The sequence below is a fragment of the Oncorhynchus kisutch genome, linkage group LG7 (genome assembly GCF_002021735.2).
Source record: "Oncorhynchus kisutch isolate 150728-3 linkage group LG7, Okis_V2, whole genome shotgun sequence".
In the NCBI taxonomy this organism is placed as follows: domain Eukaryota; kingdom Metazoa; phylum Chordata; class Actinopteri; order Salmoniformes; family Salmonidae; genus Oncorhynchus; species Oncorhynchus kisutch.
Genome location: NC_034180.2, coordinates 55,071,522 through 55,093,660, shown reverse-complemented (window position 1 = coordinate 55,093,660; position 22,139 = coordinate 55,071,522). Strand labels below are relative to the sequence as shown.

Genomic DNA, 22,139 nt, shown 5'->3' with positions numbered 1-22,139 from the left:
CTTCAGGGGGAACAGAGATAATATATAGGTCAGAGGGTTAGCAGTGGAACAAAGATAATATATACGTCAGAGGGTTAGCAGTGGGACAGAGATATGATACTGACCTGTCATGGTGTGACTCACTACATCCCTATATGCCTCTCCATCCCTCTCTCCTCTCCTCCATCCCTTTCTCCTCTCCTCCCTCCCCATTACCTCTTTCTTCTCCTCCATCCCTCTCTCCCCCAGAATATGAAGGATGATGTGGAAGGAGATAAGAGACAGCAGATTCACCACATCCAGAATCTCTATGCCTTCAATCTGTTCTGTCAGAAGAGGTTCGATGACTCCATGCAGGTGTTCGCTAAGCTCGGCACAGGTGAGCTTCTGGCTGTCCGTTAACTACCTGTCCGTTAACTACCTGATCAGGTCCGTTAACTACCTGATCAGGTCCGTTAACTACCTGAACAGGTCTGTCCGTTAACTACCTGAACAGGTCTGTCCGTTAACTACCTGAACGGGTCTGTCGGTTAACTACCTGAACGGGTCTGTCGGTTAACTACCTGAACGGGTCTGTCTGTTAACTACCTGAACGGGTCTGTCCGTTAACTACCTGAACAGGTCTGTCGGTTAACTACCTGAACGGGTCTGTCTGTTAACTACCTGAACGGGTCTGTCCGTTAACTACCTGAACGGGTCTGTCGGTTAACTACCTGAACGGGTCTGTCCGTTAACTACCTGAACGGGTCTGTCCGTTAACTACCTGAACGGGTCTGTCCGTTAACTACCTGAACGGGTCTGTCCGTTAACTACCTGATCGGGTCCGTTAACTACCTGAACGGGTCTGTCCGTTAACTACCTGATCGGGTCTGTCCGTTAACTACCTGATCGGGTCTGTCCGTTAACTACCTGATCGGGTCTGTCCGTTAACTACCTACTTGTGCTACTTTAGATATGCTGCCTTACCTACGTTGTGTACAGTAGTACTGCGTGTGTAATACCAGCGTCCCATCTGGGACATTAAAGTGAATGTTAACTAATATAAAGCCTCTGGTCAACAGCAGTGTACAGGGAACAGAGGGTGACGCTGTACCTTCTCCCTCCAACAGATCCCACCCATGTGATTGGTCTGTATCCTGACCTGCTCCCTGCTGACTACCGTAAACAGCTGCACTACCCCAACCCCCTGCCCAGTCTGTCTGGAGCAGAACTGGAGAAGGCTCACCTGGCGCTCATAGACTACCTGACACAGGTGGGTGGGGGGGTTGTAAACCTGCGTGTAGTACTACCTGACACAGGTGGGTGGGGGGGGGGGTGTAAACCTGCGTGTAGTACTACCTGACACAGGTGGGTGGGGGGGGTGTAAACCAGCGTGTAGTACTACCTGACACAGGTGGGTGGGGGGGGGGTGTAAACCAGCGTGTAGTACTACCTGACACAGGTGGGTGGGGGGGGGGGGTGTAAACCAGCGTGTAGTACTACCTGACACAGGTGGGTGGGGGGGTTGTAAACCAGCGTGTAGTACTACACGCTGGGTGTGTGTTGTCCGTTAGATGATGTGTGTTGTCCCTGTTATATGATGTGTGTTGTCCCTGTTATATGATGTGTGTTGTCCCTGTTAGATGACGTGTGTTGTCCCTGTTAGATGACGTGTGTTGTCCCTGTTAGATGACGTGTGTTGTCCCTGTTAGATGACGTGTGTTGTCCCTGTTAGATGACGTGTGTTGTCCCTGTTAGATGACGTGTGTTGTCCCTGTTAGATGACGTGTGTTGTCCCTGTTAGATGACGTGTGTTGTCCCTGTTAGATGACGTGTGTTGTCCCTGTTAGATGACGTGTGTTGTCCCTGTTAGATGACGTGTGTTGTCCCTGTTAGATGACGTGTGTTGTCCCTGTTAGATGACGTGTGTTGTCCCTGTTAGATGACGTGTGTTGTCCCTGTTAGATGACGTGTGTTGTCCCTGTTAGATGACGTGTGTTGTCCCTGTTAGATGACGTGTGTTGTCCCTGTTAGATGATGTGTGTTGTCCCTGTTAGATGATGTGTGTTGTCCGTTAGATGATGTGTGTTGTCCCTGTTAGAGGATGATGTGTGTTGTCCCTGTTAGATGATGTGTGTTGTCCCTGTTAGATGATGTGTGTATGTTTTTGATTCTATGGAACCCAGGACTCAGTGACAAGTGGACTATCCTTCCCTAGTGGACTATCCTTCCCTAGTGGACTATCCTTCCCTAGTGGACTATCCTGACCTAGTGGACTATCCTGACCTAGTGGACTATCCTGACCTAGTGGACTATCCTGACCTAGGGGACTCTCCTTCCTTAGGGGACTCTCCTTCCTTAGGGGACTCTCCTTCCCTAGTGGACTCTCCTTCCCTAGTGGACTATCCTTCCCTAGTGGACTATCCTTCCCTAGTGGACTCTCCTTCCCTAGTGGACTCTCCTTCCCTAGTGGACTCTCCTTCCCTAGTGGACTCTCCTTCCCTAGTGGACTCTCCTTCCCTAGTGGACTCTCCTTCCCTAGTGGACTCTCCTTCCCTAGTGGACTCTCCTTCCCTAGTGGACTCTCCTTCCCTAGTGGACTCTCCTTCCCTAGTGGACTCTCCTTCCCTAGTGGACTATCCTTCCCTAGTGGACTCTCCTTCCCTAGTGGACTATCCTTCACCTAGGGGACTATCCTTCACCTAGGGGACTATCCTTCACCTAGGGGACTATCCTTCACCTAGGGGACTATCCTTCACCTAGTGGACTATCCCGACCTAGTGGACTATCCCGACCTATTGGACTATCCTTCACCTATTGGACTATCCCGACCTATTGGACTGTCCTTCACCTAGTGGACTATCCCGACCTAGTGGACTATCCTTCACCTATTGGACTATCCCGACCTATTGGACTGTCCTTCACCTAGTGGACTATCCCCACCTATTGGACTATCCCGACCTAGGGGACTATCCCGACCTAGGGGACTATCCCGACCTAGGGGACTATCCCGACCTAGGGGACTATCCCGACCTAGGGGACTATACTTCCCGACCTAGTGGACTATACTTCCCGACCTAGTGGACTATACTTCCCGACCTAGTGGACTATACTTCCCGACCTAGTGGACTATACTTCCCGACCTAGTGGACTATACTTCCCGACCTAGTGGACTCTCCTTCCTTAGTGGACTCTCCTTCCTTAGTGGACTCTCCTTCCTTAGTAGACTCTCCTTCCTTAGTGGACTATCCTTCCTTAGTGGACTATCCTGACCTAGTGGACTATCCTGACCTAGTGGACTATCCTTCCTTAGTGGACTCTCCTTCTTTAGTGGACTCTCCTTCCTTAGTGGACTCTCCTTCCCTAGTGGACTCTCCTTCCCTAGTGGACTATCCCGACCTAGTGGACTATCCTTCACCTAGTGGACTATCCTGACCTAGTGGGCTATCACGACCTATTGGACTATCCTTCACCTATTGGACTATCCTTCACCTAGTGGACTATCCTTCACCTATTGGACTATCCCGACCTATTGGACTATCCCTCACCTATTGGACTGTCCTTCACCTAGTGGACTTTCCCGACCTAGTGGACTTTCCCGACCTAGTGGACTTTCCCGACCTAGTGGACTTTCCCGACCTAGTGGACTTTCCCGACCTAGTGGACTATCCCGACCTAGGGGACTATCCCGACCTAGTGGACTCTCCTTCCTTAGTGGACTCTCCTTCCTTAGTGGACTCTCCTTCCTTAGTGGACTCTCCTTCCTTAGTGGACTCTCCTTCCTTAGTGGACTCTCCTTCCCTAGTGGACTCTCCTTCCCTAGTGGACTCTCCTTCCCTAGTGGACTCTCCTTCCTTAGTGGACTCTCCTTCCTTAGTGGACTCTCCTTCCTTAGTGGACTATCCTTCTTTAGTGGATTCACCTTCCCTAGTGGACTCTCCTTCCCTATTGGACTATCCTTCACCTATTGGACTATCCTTCACCTATTGGACTATCCCAACCTATTGGACTGTCCTTCACCTAGTGGACTATCCCGACCCAGTGGACTTTCCCGACCTAGTGGACTTTCCCGACCTAGTGGACTTTCCCGACCTAGTGGACTCTCCTTCACCTATTGGACTAACCCGACCTATTGGACTGTCCTTCCTTAGTGGACTCTCCTTCCCTAGTGGACTCTCCTTCCTTAGTGGACTATCCTTCCTTAGTGGACTCTCCTTCCCTAGTGGATTATCCTTCCTTAGTGGACTCTCCTTCCCTAGTGGACTCTCCTTCCTTAGTGGACTCTCCTTCCTTAGTGGACTCTCCTTCCCTAGTGGATTATCCTTCCTTAGTGGACCTTCCTTCCCTAGTGGACTCTCCTTCCTTAGTGGACCATCCTTCCCTAGTGGACTCTCCTTCCCTAGTGGACTATCCTTCCCTAGTGGACTCTCCTTCCTTAGTCCACTAGGGAAGGAGAGTCCACTAGGGAAGGAGAGTCCACTAGGGAAGGAGAGTCCACTAGGGAAGGAGAGTCCACTAGGGAAGGAGAGTCCACTAGGGAAGGAGAGTCCACTAGGGAAGGATAGTGGACTATCCTTCCTTAGTCGACTATCCTTCCCTAGTGGACTATCCTGACCTAGTGGACTATCCGGCCTTAGTGGACTCTCCTTCCCTATTGGACTCTCCTTCCCTATTGGACTCTCCTTCCCTATTGGACTCTCCTTCCCTAGTGGACTCTCCTTCCTTAGTGGACTATCCTTCCCTAGTGGACGCTCCTTCCTTAGTGGACCCTCCTTCCTTAGTGGACTCTCCTTCCCTAGTGGACTATCCTTCCCTAGTCGACTATCCTTCCCTAGTGGACTATCCTTCCCTAGTGGACTATCCTTCCCTAGTGGATTATCCTTCCTTAGTGGACTCTCCTTCCCTAGTGGACTCTCCTTCCTTAGTGGACTCTCCTTCCTTAGTGGACCCTCCTTCCCTAGTGGACTCTCCTTCCTTAGTGGACTCTCCTTCCCTAGTGGACTCTCCTTCCTTAGTGGACTCTCCTTCCTTAGTGGACCCTCCTTCCCTAGTGGACTCTCCTTCCCTAGTGGACTATCCTTCCCTAGTGGACTATCCTTCCCTAGTGGACTATCCTTCCCTAGTGGACTATCCTTCCCTAGTGGACTCTCCTTCCCTAGTGGACTCTCCTTCCCTAGTGGACTCTCCTTCCCTAGTGGACTCTCCTTCCCTAGTGGACTCTCCTTCCCTAGTGGACTCTCCTTCCCTAGTGGACTCTCCTTCCCTAGTGGACTCTCCTTCCCTAGTGGACTCTCCTTCCCTAGTGGACTCTCCTTCCTTAGTGGACTCTCCTTCCCTAGTGGACTCTCCTTCCCTAGTGGACTCTCCTTCCCTAGTGGACTCTCCTTCCCTAGTGGACTCTCCCGACCTAGTGGACTATCCCGACCTAGTGGACTATCCTGACCTAGGGGACTATCCTTCCTTAGTGGACTCTCCTTCCCTAGTGGACTCTCCTTCCCTAGTGGACTCTCCTTCCCTAGTGGACTCTCCTTCCCTAGTGGACTATCCTTCCCTAGTGGACTCTCCTTCTTTAGTGGACTCTCCTTCCCTAGTGGACTCTCCTTCTTTAGTGGACTCTCCTTCCCTAGTGGACTCTCCTTCCCTAGTGGACTCTCCTTCCTTAGTGGACTCTCCTTCCCTAGTGGACTCTCCTTCCCTAGTGGACTCTCCCGACCTAGTGGACTCTCCCGACCTAGTGGACTATCCCGACCTAGTGGACTATCCCGACCTAGGGGACTATCCCGACCTAGGGGACTATCCTTCCTTAGTGGACTATCCTTCCCTAGTGGACTCTCCTTCCCTAGTGGACTCTCCTTCCTTAGTGGACTCTCCTTCCTTAGTGGACTCTCCTTCCCTAGTGGACTCTCCTTCCTTAGTGGACTCTCCTTCCTTAGTGGACTATCCTTCCTTAGTGGACTCTCCTTCCTTAGTGGACTATCCTTCCCTAGTGGACTCTCCTTCCCTAGTGGACTCTCCTTCCCTAGTGGACTCTCCTTCCTTAGTGGACTCTCCTTCCCTAGTGGACTCTCCTTCCCTAGTGGACTCTCCTTCCTTAGTGGACTCTCCTTCCTTAGTGGACTCTCCTTCCTTAGTGGACTCTCCTTCCCTAGTGGACTCTCCTTCCCTAGTGGACTCCTTCCCTAGTGGACTCTCCTTCCCTAGGGGACTATCCCGACCTAGTGGACTATCCTTCACCTAGTGGACTATCCCGACCTATTGGACTATCCTTCACCTAGTGGACTATCCTTCACCTAGTGGACTATCCCGACCTATTGGACTATCCTTCACCTATTGGACTATCCCGACCTATTGGACTGTCCTTCACCTAGTGGACTATCCCGACCTAGTGTACTTTCCCGACCTAGTGGACTATCCTTCCTTAGTGGACTCTCCTTCCCTAGTGGATTATCCTTCCTTAGTGGACTCTCCTTCCCTAGTGGACTCTCCTTCCCTAGTGGACTCTCCTTCCCTAGTGGACTCTCCTTCCCTAGTGGACTCTCCTTCCTTAGTGGACTCTCCTTCCTTAGTGGACTCTCCTTCCTTAGTGGACTCTCCTTCCTTAGTGGACTCTCCTTCCTTAGTGGACCTTCCTTCCTTAGTGGACTCTCCTTCCCTAGTGGACTCTCCTTCCCTAGTGGACTCTCCTTCCCTAGTGGACTCTCCTTCCCTAGTGGACTCTCCTTCCCTAGTGGACTCTCCTTCCTTAGTGGACTCTCCTTCCTTAGTGGACTCTCCTTCCTTAGTGGACCTTCCTTCCCTAGTGGACTCTCCTTCCTTAGTGGACTCTCCTTCCCTAGTGGACTATCCTTCCCTAGTGGACTATCCTTCCCTAGTCGACTCTCCTTCCCTAGTGGACTCTCCTTCCCTAGTGGACTCTCCTTCCCTAGTGGACTCTCCTTCCCTAGTGGACTCTCCTTCCCTAGTGGACTCTCCTTCCTTAGTGGACTCTCCTTCCCTAGTGGACTCTCCTTCCTTAGTGGACTCTCCTTCCTTAGTGGACTCTCCTTCCCTAGTGGACTCTCCTTCCCTAGTGGACTCTCCTTCCTTAGTGGACTCTCCTTCCCTAGTGGACTATCCTTCCTTAGTGGACTCTCCTTCCCTAGTGGACTCTCCTTCCCTAGTGGACTATCCCGACCTAGTGGACTGTCCTTCACCTAGTGGATTATCCTGGCTCCATAAATACAATGAAATGTGTGCATTCCAGAAACGCAGCCACCTGGTGAAGCAGCTGAACGACTCTGAGCCGTCCACCCCGTCTCCCCTCATGGAAGGGACTCCCACCATCAAGAGCAGGAAGAAACTCCTGCAGATCATCGACACCACGCTGCTCAAATGCTACCTGCATGTACGTATGGATACCTCAGACGTACTCCACCATTCCATTGTAATGCTACCTGCATGTACGTATGGATACCTCAGACGTACCCTCCCATTCCATTGTAATGCTACCTGCATGTACGTATGGATACCTCAGACGTACTCCCCCATTCCATTGTAATGCTACCTGCATGTACGTATGGATACCTCAGACGTACTCCCCCATTCCATTGTAATACTACCTGCATGTACGTATGGACACCAGACCAACGTGGCCCCTGTGTTAATCTAGTGTCTCTCTCCTCTCCAGACCAACGTGGCCCTGGTGTCCCCTCTGTTGCGTCTGGATAATAACCACTGTCACATTGAGGAGAGTGAGTACATCCTGAAGAAGGCCCACAAGTACAGCGAGCTCATCATCCTCTATGAGAAGAAGGGCCTGCATCAGAAAGGTAATGAGCACTAACACACCTCCTCCTCCATGCTTCAAAGGTAATGAGCACTAACACATCTCCTCCTCCATGCTTCAAAGGTAATGAGACTTGTCGCTCTGGTATCCTTTACACAGGCAGTTCAAATCTGATCTTTTTTTTTTCTTCACTACTTGTTCTTTTGACCAATCAGATCAGCTCCCTTGACAATAATTGTTCTTCATGTGTAAATGCAGCGTATCGACGCTAGACATCAGTCACAGAGTACTGGGTATGTGGAGCAATAACACTACACTACATATTAGTCATTTAGTAAACACTCTTATCCAGAGTTAGAATTAATGCATTCAACTTGCATAGGTAAAACAACCACATACCAACACCATTATTGTGGCTAAAACCTTCCGAAATAGCTGCGACCTACAAAGTCTGTGCTAGTGAGAGTAGAAGACGGTGTTACAGAGATCTGCATCTGTTGTTCTGAGCATGCAGGAGGACCAGAGAGAGAGAGGATCTGTTGTTCTGAGCATGCAGGATCCCTCTGAGCTCTGCTCTCTCTGTGGTGTGTCCTGTCTGAATGAAGGATCCCTCCCAGAGCTCTGCTCTCTGTGCTGTGTCCTGTCTGAATGAAGGATCCCTCCCAGAGCTCTGCTCTCTGTGCTGTGTCCTGTCTGAATGAAGGATCCCTCCCAGAGCTCTGCTCTCTGTGCTGTGTCCTGTCTGAATGAAGGATCCCTCCCAGATAAACTCGGGAGTCCCCATGGTTTGTCTCCCAGGACTGGAGGCTGGCCCACACTATGGTTGGAAAGTCATCCTCATACCTCTTAGATCATAGCTGTCTTCATGCTATTAGTGCTGGTTTTGGGCCAGGCCAGTGTGTGTTTTTAATTAGTCTGCCACAAGCTGTTGTAGTGATGTAATGCTGCTGAGGTTTCTGTGTGTTTCTCTCTCTCTCTCTCTCTGTCTCTCTGTCTCTGTCTCTGTCTCTCTGCCTCTCCTTCTCTCTCTGTCTCTGTCTCTCTCTCTCTGTCTCAATTCAAAGGTGTAGTAGATACTAGAGGTCGACCGATTATGATTTTTCAACGCCGATACCGATTATTGGAGGACCAAAAAAAGCCGATGCCGATTAATTAAAAAATAAATACATTTAAATAAATTTTAAAAATGTATTTGTAATAAAGATAATTACAACAATACTGAATGAACACTTATTTTAACTTAATATAATACATCAATAAAATAAATTTAGCCTCAAATAAATAATGAAACATGTTCAATTTGGTTTAAATAATGCAAAAACAAAGTCTTGGAGAAGAAAGTAAAAGTGCAATATGTGCCATGTAAAAAAGCTAACGTTTGAGTTCCTTGCTCAGAACATGAGAACATATGAAAGTTGGTGGTTCCTTTTAACATGAGTCTTCAATATTCCAAGGTAAGAGGTTTTAGGTTGTAGTTAATATAGTATTTATAGGACTATTTCTCTCAATACCATTTGTATTTCATATACCTTTGACTATTGGATGTTCTTATAGGCACTATAGTATTGCCAGTGTAACAGTATAGCTTCCGTCCCCCTCCTCGCCCATGCCTGGGCTCAAACCAGGAACACATCGACAACAGCCACTCTCGAAGCATCGTTACCCATCGCTCCACAAAAGCATCGGCCCTTGCAGAGCAAGGGGAATAACTACTCCAAGTCTCAGAGCGGGTGACGTTTGAAACGCTATTAGCGCACACCCAGCTAACTAGCTAGCCATTTCACATTGGTTACACCAGCCATTAGGCTGATAGGCTTGAAGTCATAAACAACGCTGTGCTTGCGAAGAGCTGCTGGCAAAACGCACGAAAGTGCTGTTTGAATGAATGCTTACGAGCCTGCTGGTGCCTACCATCGCTCAGTCAGACTGCTCTATTAAATCATAGACTTAATTATAACATAATAACGCACAGAAATACGAGCCTTTGGTCATTAATATGGTCGAATCCGGAAACTATCATTTCGAAAACAAAACGTTTATTATTTCAGTGAAATACGGAACAGTTCGGTATTTTATCTAACGGGTGGCATCCCTAAGTCTAAATATTCTTGTTACATTGCACAACCTTCAATGTTATGTCATATTTACGTAAAATTCTGGCAAATTAGTTCGCAATGAGCCAGGCTGCCCAAACTGTTGCATATACCCTGACTCTGTGTGCAATGAACACAAGAGAAATGACACAATTTAACCTGGTTAATATTGCCTGCTAACCTGGATTTATTTTAGCTAAAGATGCAGGTTTAAAAATATATACTTCTGTGTATTGATTTTAAGTAAGGCGTTGGTGTTTATGGTTAGGTACAGTCGTCCCACGATTGTGCTTTTTTCGCAAATGCGCTTTTGTTAAATCATCCCCCAGCGTTGCATCGATTCTATGCAACGCAGGACACGGTAGATAAACGAGTAATATCATCAACCCTGTGTAATTATAACTAGTGATTATGATTGATTGTTTTTTATAAGATAAGTTTAATGCTAGCTAGCAACTTACCTTGGCTTCTACTGCATTCGCGTAACAGGCAGGCTCCTCGTGGAGTGCAATGAGAGGCAGGTGGTTAGAGCGTTGGACTAGTTAACTGTAAGGTTGCAAGATTGGATCCCCCGAGCTGACAAGGTCAAAATCTGTCGTTCTGCCCCTGAACAGGCAGTTAACCCACTGTTCCTAGGCCAGTTAACCCACTGTTCCTAGGCCAGTTAACCCACTGTTCCTAGGCCAGTTAACCCACTGTTCCTAGGCCAGTTAACCCACTGTTCCTAGGCCAGTTAACCCACTGTTCCTAGGCCAGTTAACCCACTGTTCCTAGGCCAGTTAACCCACTGTTCCTAGGCCAGTTAACCCACTGTTCCTAGGCCAGTTAACCCACTGTTCCTAGGCCAGTTAATCCACTGTTCCTAGGCCAGTTAATCCACTGTTCCTAGACCAGTTAACCCACTGTTCCTAGGCCAGTTCCTAGACCAGTTAATCCACTGTTCCTAGACCAGTTGACCCACTGTTCCTAGGCCAGTTGACCCACTGTTCCTAGGCCAGTTAACCCACTGTTCCTAGGCCAGTTAACCCACTGTTCCTAGGCCAGTTAACCCACTGTTCCTAGGCCAGTTAACCCACTGTTCCTAGGCCAGTTAACCCACTGTTCCTAGGCCAGTTAACCCACTGTTCCTAGGCCAGTTAACCCACTGTTCCTAGGCCAGTTAACCCACTGTTCCTAGGCCAGTTAACCCACTGTTCCTAGGCCAGTTAACCCACTGTTCCTAGGCCAGTTAACCCACTGTTCCTAGGCCAGTTAACCCACTGTTCCTAGGCCAGTTAACCCACTGTTCCTAGGCCAGTTAACCCACTGTTCCTAGGCCAGTTAACCCACTGTTCCTAGGCCAGTTAACCCACTGTTCCTAGGCCAGTTAAACCCACTGTTCCTAGGCCAGTTAACCCACTGTTCCTAGGCAGTTAACCCACTGTTGCCTAGGCCAGTTAAACCCCACTGTTCCTAGGCCAGTTAACCCACTGTTCCTAGGCCAGTTAACCCACTGTTCCTAGGCCAGTTAACCCACTGTTCCTAGGCCAGTTAACCCACTGTTCCTAGGCCAGTTTAACCCACTGTTCCTAGGCCAGTTAACCCACTGTTCCTAGGGCCAGTTAACCCACTGTTCCTAGGCCAGTTAACCCACTGTTCCTAGGCCAGTTAACCCCACTGTTCCTAGGCCAGTTAACCCACTGTTGCCCTAGGCCAGTTAACCCACTGTTCCATAGGCCAGTTAACCCCACTGTTCCTAGGCAGTTAACCCCACTGTTCCTAGGCCAGTTAACCCACTGTTCCTAGGCCAGTTAACCCACTGTTCCTAGGCCAGTTAACCCGCTGTTCCTAGGCCAGTTAACCCGCTGTTCCTAGGCCAGTTAACCCGCTGTTCCTAGGCCAGTTAACCCGCTGTTCCTAGGCCAGTTAACCCGCTGTTCCTAGGCCAGTTAACCCGCTGTTCCTAGGCCAGTTAACCCGCTGTTCCTAGGCCAGTTAACCCGCTGTTCCTAGGCCAGTTAACCCGCTGTTCCTAGGCCAGTTCACCCGCTGTTCCTAGGCCAGTTCACCCGCTGTTCCTAGGCCAGTTCACCCGCTGTTCCTAGGCCAGTTCACCCGCTGTTCCTAGGCCAGTTCACCCGCTGTTCCTAGGCCAGTTCACCCGCTGTTCCTAGGCCAGTTAACACACTGTTCCTAGGCCAGTTAACACACTGTTCCTAGGCCAGTTAACCCTACTGTTCCTAGGCCGTCATTGAAAATAATAAGGTTTTCTTAACTGACTAGCCTAGTTAAATAAAGGTATTAAAAATAAATAAAAGATCTGCAAAATCGTCGCCCAGAAATACCGATTTACGATTTGTTCTGAAAACTTGAAATCGGCCCTAATTAATCGGTCGACCTCCGACCTCCAGTAGATACAGGACAGTAATCCATTGGGAGTGTGTTCACCTGAATATTCAAGGACTTGTGCTCAGGAGACCATAATGATACTGTAACCTCAACCCTCCCCTGGTCTTGTAACTCACCTCGTGTGTGTTTCCATCTCCCAGCCCTGCAGATGTTGTTAGATCAGTTCCACCAAGGCTAACGTTCCTCTCTTCCTCCCCCAGCCCTACAGGTGTTGTTGGATCAGTTCCACCAAGGCTAACGTTCCTCTCTTCCTCCCCCAGCCCTACAGGTGTTGTTGGATCAGTTCCACCAAGGCTAATGTTCCTCTCTTCCTCCCCTACAGGTGTTGTTGGATCAGTTCCACCAAGGCTAACTCTCTCTCCCCCAGCCCTACAGGTGTTGTTGGATCAGTTCCACCAAGGCTAACGTTCCTCTCTTCCTCCCCCAGCCCTACAGGTGTTGTTAGATCAGTTCCACCAAGGCTAACTCTCCCATCTTCCTCCCCCAGCCCTACAGGTGTTGTTAGATCAGTTCCACCAAGGCTAACTCTCTCCCCCAGCCCTACAGGTGTTGTTGGATCAGTTCCACCAAGGCTAACTCTCTCCCCCAGCCCTACAGGTGTTGTTGGATTAACTCTCTCCCCCAGCCCTACAGGTGTTGTTGGATCAGTTCCACCAAGGCTAACTCTCTCTCCCCCAGCCCTACAGGTGTTGTTGGACCAGTCCACCAAGGCTAACTCTCCCCTAAAGGGGCATGAGAGGACTGTGCAGTACCTCCAGAGACTGGGTGAGTGTTTCTCCCCACACCACGTCAACACTGTTTTAAACTATCCAGAACTTAGAGACATACAATAGGCTTTACAGACAGACAGATTAGTGTTCGACTGACAGAGAACACCTGAACACAGTTATAACACTCCAACACTCCCACTCTCCTCTCTCTCTCTCTTTCTCTCCTCAGGGATGGAGAATCTAGGCATCATTTTTGAGTTCTCTCCCTGGGTGTTGAAGATCTGTCCTGAAGACGGACTGAAGGTGAGACTGGCTCAATTCCAAATCTACCCCTTTCCCTAAACCCCTGCACTCGATGAAGTCGCACTCGCTGAGACGTGTTTAGTACTGCAGAATCGAGAGCCGCTTGGAGATCAAACAAAAGAATCAACAAATACATCATTTTCTAAACACTCTCCGACTGAAAATCATAAAACAAGAAAATGAGCGCAGTATTTATATTGTGTGTCTCTGTCCCAGATCTTCACTGAGGACCTGACGGAGGTAGAGACCCTGCCCAGAGACAAGGTCCTGAACTTCCTGAAGGAGGGCTTTAAGGAGCTGGCTATCCCCTACCTGGAGCACATCGTACACGTCTGGGAGGAGACGGAGCCAGAGTTCCATAACGTCCTCATTCAGCTGTACCTGGAGAGGGTCCAGGGGCTCATGAAGCAGTACCTCAACTCCCTGCCCGAGGGTAAGACCTGCTACTACTACTAATACTACTATCACTACTATTACTACTACCACTACTACTACTATCACTACTACTACTACCACTACATGAAGCTGTACCTCAACTCCCTGCCCGAGGGTAAGACCTGATACTACTACTAATACTACTATCACTACTATTACTACTACCACTACTACTACTATTACTATTATCATTACTACTACTAATACTACTACTAATACTACTATCACTACTACTACTACCACTACATGAAGCTGTACCTCAACTCCCTGCCCGAGGGTAAGACCTGATACTACTACTAATACTACTATCACTACTATTACTACTACCACTACTACTACCACTACTACTATTATCATCACTACTACTAATACTACTACTAATACTACTATCACTAATATACTACTACTATCACTAATATACTACTACTACTACTACTACTATCACTAATATACTACTACTACCACTACTATCACTATCACTACTACCACTACTACTACTACTACTACTACTACTACTACTACTACTACTACTACTATTATTACTACCACTACAATCACTACTACTACTACTATCACTAATATACTACCACTACTACTACAATCACTACTACTACTATCACTAATATACTACTACTACTACTACTACCACTACTACTACTACTACAATCACCACTACTACTACAATCACTACTACTACCACTACTACTACAATCACTACTACTACTAATACTACTACTACTACAATCACTACTACTATTACTACCACTACTATTACTACCACCACTACTATCACTACTACTACTACTACTACTACTACTACTACTACTACTACTACTACTACAATCACTACTACTACTACTACTACAATCACTACTACTACTACAATCACTACTACTACTACTACTACAATCACTACTACTACTACTACTACTACTACTACTACTACTACTACTACTACTACTACTACAATCACTACTACTACTATCACCACTACTACTATCACTACTATTACTACCACTACAATCACTACTACTACCACTACTACTACTATCACTACTACTACCACTACTACTACTACCACTACTACTACTATCACTACTACTACCACCACTACTACTACCACAATCACTACTACTACCACTACTACTACAATCACTACTACCACTACTACTACAATCACTACTACCACTACTACTACAATCACCACTACTACTACTACAATCACTACTACTACTACTACAATCACTACTACTACTACTACTACAATCAAAACTACTACTACAATCACTACTACTACTACTACTACAATCACTACTATCATCACTACTATTACTACCACTACAATCACTACTACTACTACTACTATCACTACTACTACCACTACTACTACTATCACTACTACTACCACTACTACTACTACCACTACTACTACTATCACTACTACTACCACCACTACTACTACCACAATCACTACTACTACAATCACTACTACTACCACTACTACTACAATCACTACTACTACTAATACTACTACTACTACTACAATCACTATTACTACCACTACTATTACTACCACTACTATTACTACCACCACTACTATCACTACCACTACTACTACTTACTACTACTACTACTACTACTACTACTACAATCACTACTACTACTAATACCACTACTATTACTACTACTATTACTACCACTACAATCACTACTACAATCACTACTACTACCACAATCACTACTACTACCACTACTACTACAATCACTACTACTACAATCACTACTACTACAATCACTACTACCACTACTACTACAATCACTACTACCACTACTACTACAATCACCACTACTACTACAATCACCACTACTACTACAATCACCACTACTACTACAATCACCACTACTACTACAATCACCACTACTACTACAATCACCACTACTACTACAATCACTACTACTACTACAATCACTACTACTACTACTACTATTACTACCACTACTATTACTACCACCACTACTATCACTACCACTACTACTACAATCACTCCTACTACTTACTCCTACTACAATTACTACTACTACTACTACTACTACTACTACTACTACTACTACTACAATCACTACTACTATCACCACTACTACTATCACTACTACTAATACCACTACTATCACTACTACTAATACCACTACTATTACTACTACTATTACTACCACTACTATTACTACTACTATTACTACCACTACAATCACTACTACTACTATCACTACTACTACTACTATCACTACTACTACCACCACTACTACTACCACAATCACTACTACTACCACTACTACTACAATCACTACTACCACTACTACTACCACTACTACCACCACTACTACTACAATCACCACCACTACTACTACAATCACCACTACTACTACAATCACCACTACTACTACTACTACTACAATCACTACTACTACTACTACAATCACCACTACTACTACTACTACAATCACCACTACTACTACTACAATCACCACTACTACTACTACAATCACCACTACTACTACTACAATCACCACTACTACTACTACTACAATCACCACTACTACTACTACTACAATCACCACTACTACTACTACTACAATCACCACTACTACTACTACTACAATCACCACTACTACAATCACTACTACTACTACTACAATCACCACTACTACAATCACTACTACTACTACTACAATCACTACTACTACTACTACAATCACTACTACTACTACTACTACTACAATCACTACTACTACTACAATCACTACTACTACTACTACTACTACAATCACTACTACTACTACTACTACTACAATCACTACTACTACTACTACTACAATCACTACTACTACTACTACTACAATCACTACTACTACTACTACCACAATCACTACTACAATCACTACTACTACTACTACTACAATCACTACTACTACCACAATCACTACTACTACTACTACTACTACTACTACAATCACTACTACTACTACAATCACTACTACTACTACTATCACTACTATCACCATTACTACTACTATCACTATTACTACAGTACTGATACAACTAGGGTCCATGAACTCATGAAGCAGTCCCTCAACTCCCTGCCTGGAGGTCGGCCTGCCTGGGGATGGCTATACACATGAATGGAGGCCTGTGGATAAGCCAGCAGTTACCAGCCAGTAGTGATTAACCCAAAATGGAGGCCTGTGGATAAGCCAGCAGTTATAAGCCAGTAGTGATTAACCCAAAATGGAGGCCTGTGGATAAGCCAGCAGTTATAAGCCAGTAGTGATTAACCCAAAATGGAGGCCTGTGGATAAGCCAGCAGTTATAAGCCAGTAGTGATTAACCCAAAATGGAGGCCTGTGGATAAGCCAGCAGTTATAAGCCAGTAGTGATTAACCCAAAATGGAGGCCTGTGGATAAGCCAGCAGTTATAAGCCAGTAGTGATTAACCCAAAATGGAGGCCTGTGGATAAGCCAGCAGTTACCAGCCAGTAGTGATTAACCCAAAATGGAGGCCTGTGGATAAGCCAGCAGTTATCAGCCAGTAGTGATTAACCCAAAATGGAGGCCTGTGGATAAGCTAGCAGTTATCAGCCAGTAGTGATTAACCCAAAATGGAAGCCTGTGGATAAGCCAGCAGTTATAAGCCAGTAGTGATTAACCCAAAATGGAGGCCTGTGGATAAGCCAGCAGTTATCAGCCAGTAGTGATTAACCCAAAATGGAGGCCTGTGGATAAGCCAGCAGTTACCAGCCAGTAGTGATTAACCCAAAATGGAGGCCTGTGGATAAGCCAGCAGTTACCAGCCAGTAGTGATTAACCCAAAATGGAGGCCTGTGGATAAGCCAGCAGTTACCAGCCAGTAGTGATTAACCCAAAATGGAGGCCTGTGGATAAGCCAGCAGTTATCAGCCAGTAGTGATTAACCCAAAATGGAGGCCTGTGGATAAGCCAGCAGTTATAAGCCAGTAGTGATTAACCCAAAATGGAGGCCTGTGGATAAGCCAGCAGTTACCAGCCAGTAGTGATTAACCCAAAATGGAGGCCTGTGGATAAGCCAGCAGTTACCAGCCAGTAGTGATTAACCCAAAATGGAGGCCTGTGGATAAGCCAGCAGTTATCAGCCAGTAGTGATTAACCCAAAATGGAGGCCTGTGGATAAGCCAGCAGTTATAAGCCAGTAGTGATTAACCCAAAATGGAGGCCTGTGGATAAGCCAGCAGTTATCAGCCAGTAGTGATTAACCCAAAATGGAGGCCTGTGGATAAGCCAGCAGTTACCAGCCAGTAGTGATTAACCCAAAATGGAGGCCTGTGGATAAGCCAGCAGTTACCAGCCAGTAGTGATTAACCCAAAATGGAGGCCTGTGGATAAGCCAGCAGTTATAAGCCAGTAGTGATTAACCCAAAATGGAGGCCTGTGGATAAGCCAGCAGTTACCAGCCAGTAGTGATTAACCCAAAATGGAGGCCTGTGGATAAGCCAGCAGTTATAAGCCAGTAGTGATTAACCCAAAATGGAGGCCTGTGGATAAGCCAGCAGTTATCAGCCAGTAGTGATTAACCCAAAATGGAGGCCTGTGGATAAGCCAGCAGTTACCAGCCAGTAGTGATTAACCCAAAATGGAGGCCTGTGGATAAGCCAGCAGTTACCAGCCAGTAGTGATTAACCCAAAATGGAGGCCTGTGGATAAGCCAGCAGTTATAAGCCAGTAGTGATTAACCCAAAATGGAGGCCTGTGGATAAGCCAGCAGTTACCAGCCAGTAGTGATTAACCCAAAATGGAGGCCTGTGGATAAGCCAGCAGTTATCAGCCAGTAGTGATTAACCCAAAATGGAGGGCTGTGGATAAGCCAGCAGTTATAAGCCAGTAGTGATTAACCCAAAATGGAGGCCTGTGGATAAGCTAGCAGTTACCAGCCAGTAGTGATTAACCCAAAATGGAGGCCTGTGGATAAGCCAGCAGTTATAAGCCAGTAGTGATTAACCCAAAATGTCGGGTTGTTTTTCCTTTTCTAAACAACTAATTGACTTACTTACTTTCAGTTATTTGAATTCCATTTCGGTATGAAAAGACCTCTGTTTGCTCAATGCGCTGCAGTTTCTCTAGAGATAAATCAGATAAATGTCCGAACTGTGCGATGTCGTAGGGAGTTGTAGTTTCCAACAGACCAATATTCTACATAGTTTAGTGTTGAAAACTTGCTAATTAATTACAACGATCATAATCCAATCGAGGCTACTTGTCCGGTCTGTGTGTGTTTTACGCCCACTACGTCAGGGACAGAAGAATGCACTGCCAAGAAGGGGTACATAAGAGAGAGCCGTTTCTTTCAGGTATCTCTACCTGGAAATACATGATCTTAGTGATTGATAGTTGGTATTCAGCAGTCATGATAGTTTGCCTTGTTTACTTTGAACAACTACTAAAATAGTGATTTTTGTCAGACAGCAGCTCTGTGGAGATGACCTGAATGATATAATGATATATAAAATAGTGATTTTGTCAGACAGCAGCTCTGTGGAGATGACCTGAATGATATAATGATATATAAAATAGTGATTTTGTCAGACAGCAGCTCTGTGGAGATGACCTGAATGATATAATGATATATAAAATAGTGATTTTGTCAGACAGCAGCTCTGTGGAGATGACCTGAATGATATAATAATAGTTTTCAAATAAAACGAATGTAATATACACAACAACTGAAATATTTCATTGTAGTGAAGTAATGTTAATAACTCGTGGTTAATAAGTGATCAGCAGTATTGGGCCGTCACATCCATCACTACCATCATATCCATCACTACCGTCACATCCATCACTACCATCACATCTATCACTACCATCACATCTATCACTACCATCACATCCATCACTACCATCATATCCATCACTACCATCACTACCGTCACCTCCATCACTACCATCACTACCATCATATCCATCACTACCGTCACCCATCACATCCATCACTACCATCACATCCATCACATACATCACATACATCACTACCGTCACATCCATCACTACCATCATATCCATCACATCCATCACTTCCATCACTACCGTCACCCATCACATCCATCACTACCATCACATCCATCACTACCGTCACATCCATGACTACCGTCACATCCATCACATCCGTTACTACCGTCACATCCATCACTACCGTCACTTCCGTCACTACCGTCACTACCATCACTACCCTCACTTCCATCACTACCCTCACTACCGTCACCACCATCACTACCGTCACTACCCTCACTACCATCACTACCCTCACTACCGTCACTACCGTCACTACCCTCACTACCGTCACCACCATCACTACCGTCACTACCCTCACTACCGTCACTACCCTCACTACCGTCACTACCCTCACTACCGTCACTACCCTCACTACCGTCACCACCATCACTACCGTCACTACCCTCACTACCGTCACTACCCTCACTACCGTCACTACCGTCACTACCGTCACTACCGTCACCACCATCACTACCGTCACTACCCTCACTACCGTCACTACCCTCACTACCGTCACTACCATCAGGGGACTTTTATTCATTGTTTTATTCCGAGTTACGACATTCAACCCACACAGTGCATTTCTGGTTTTATTTTTTTGTTATTGAAACATAAGTCGAACCAACCTCGAAAAGCAGTAATCTCTCAGCACTATCAGCCTCCTTACTGGACTGAAAAGCAGTAATCTCTCAGCACTATCAGCCTCCTTACTGGACTGAAAAGCAGTAATCTCTCAGCACTATCAGCCTCCGTATCTTACTGGACTGAAAAGCAGTAATCTCTCAGCACTATCAGCCTCCTTACTGGACTGAAAAGCAGTAATCTCTCAGCACTATCAGCCTCCTTACTGGACTGAAAAGCAGTAATCTCTCAGCGCTATCAGCCTCCGTATCTTACTGGACTGAAAAGCAGTAATCTCTCAGCACTATCAGCCTCCTTACTCGACTGACAAAACGGACAAAACACTTTATGGGGTCCTGAGGAAAATCTAGTATCATCGATATAACAGAAAAATAAATGGTGTTTGGCCCCATCACCCTTCCCTGACAAGGTAAAAATCTCTCTGATTCAGAGGGGTTGGGTTAAACGTGGAAGACACACCTCTCTGATTCAGAGGGGTTGGGTTAAACGTGGAAGACACACCTCTCTGATTCAGAGGGGTTGGGTTAAACGTGGAAGACACATTTCAGTTGAATACATTCACCTGACTAGGTATCCCCCCTTTCTCTCCACAGCTGATATGTGATATTCTAATCAAATCTATCTGTTCCGTCTTCCTGTAGGGGTTCCTGCAGTGGCTGCTGGGAAGGAGGAGGGGGACCTGGGAGAGTTCAGGAGCAAGCTAGTGTGTTTCCTGGAGGTCTCTACCTGCTACGAACCAGGCCGACTTATCTCTGACTTCCCCTTCGATGGTGAGGATTGGATGGTTCCGGGTAGATTCAACAGTTCTTGTGCTTCCCCCTGGCTGGTTGTACTTGCAGTGGTCTGCAGTCCTTTTGTGACTTCTTTAGTTGAAAGCACTGACTTGTAATTCGCTCTGGATAAGGGAGTTTGTTTGGTATTCTGGCCTGGTTCCAGATCGGTTTGTGTTGTCTTGCCAACTCCTATGGCTCATGGCTATATGCTAGCCTCCGTGACCGTGTGCTCACCATGCCACAAAGGCGAAGACCAGAGGATTGTGATATCCCAGAGGTCTTTGCATGAATGAGGAACAATTCTTAACAATGGGACCAGCGATGCTAGTTACCAACGACGCTGGTCTCATGAATGTGTTTTTTAAAATCTAACTTGTCTTTAGCCTTTGTATCTTCAACCTAGCCATGCCGTTTGTCTGTCAGGTCTTCTGGAGGAGCGGGCCCTGCTGCTGGGTCGGATGGGGAAACACGAACAGGCCCTCTTCATCTACGTACACGTCCTGAAGGACACACACATGGCCAAGGAGTGAGTAGTGCTACACACATACACCCATACATACACACACACACATACCCCCCCCCCCCCCCCCCCCCGGGACCATTGTACAATATATTACATGTTCAGCAGAGGATCTTAAAGAGAACTGTAGTTTCCTGCTTGTTCTATAGAACAGAAGAGTCTCTCTTATTTTACAGTATTTTTTTTATTGCACAAAATCTGTGCGTTTGGGAAAGTTACAGGAATTTGACCACCCTATGGATGAGTTAGTGGGACGATAGCCTGTAGACCACCCTATGGATGAGTTAGTGGGACGATAGCCTGTCTCCCACCCTATGGATGAGTTAGTGGGACGGCAGCCTGTTGACCACCCTATGGATGAGTTAGTGGGACGGCAGCCTGTAGACCACCCTATGGATGAGTTAGTGGGACGATAGCCTGTAGACCACCCTATGGATGAGTTAGTGGGACGATAGCCTGTTGACCACCCTATGGAT

At 46.6% G+C, this 22,139-nt stretch overlaps 1 protein-coding gene across 3 annotated transcripts in view; it reads left to right on the top strand.

The window, feature by feature from the left end:
- Positions 1 to 22,139, top strand: part of vps39 (VPS39 subunit of HOPS complex) — a 55,784-nt gene that overhangs the window by 20,954 nt on the left and 12,691 nt on the right. For all 3 annotated transcript variants that reach the window (XM_031829378.1, XM_031829377.1, XM_031829379.1), the window contains 9 exons: positions 229 to 358; positions 1,089 to 1,231; positions 7,202 to 7,342; positions 7,625 to 7,766; positions 12,883 to 12,969; positions 13,144 to 13,217; positions 13,434 to 13,650; positions 21,012 to 21,140; positions 21,567 to 21,669. In XM_031829378.1, coding sequence (XP_031685238.1) covers positions 229 to 358; positions 1,089 to 1,231; positions 7,202 to 7,342; positions 7,625 to 7,766; positions 12,883 to 12,969; positions 13,144 to 13,217; positions 13,434 to 13,650; positions 21,012 to 21,140; positions 21,567 to 21,669 — 1,166 coding nt within the window. The remainder of the gene's footprint in view (positions 1 to 228; positions 359 to 1,088; positions 1,232 to 7,201; positions 7,343 to 7,624; positions 7,767 to 12,882; positions 12,970 to 13,143; positions 13,218 to 13,433; positions 13,651 to 21,011; positions 21,141 to 21,566; positions 21,670 to 22,139) is intronic.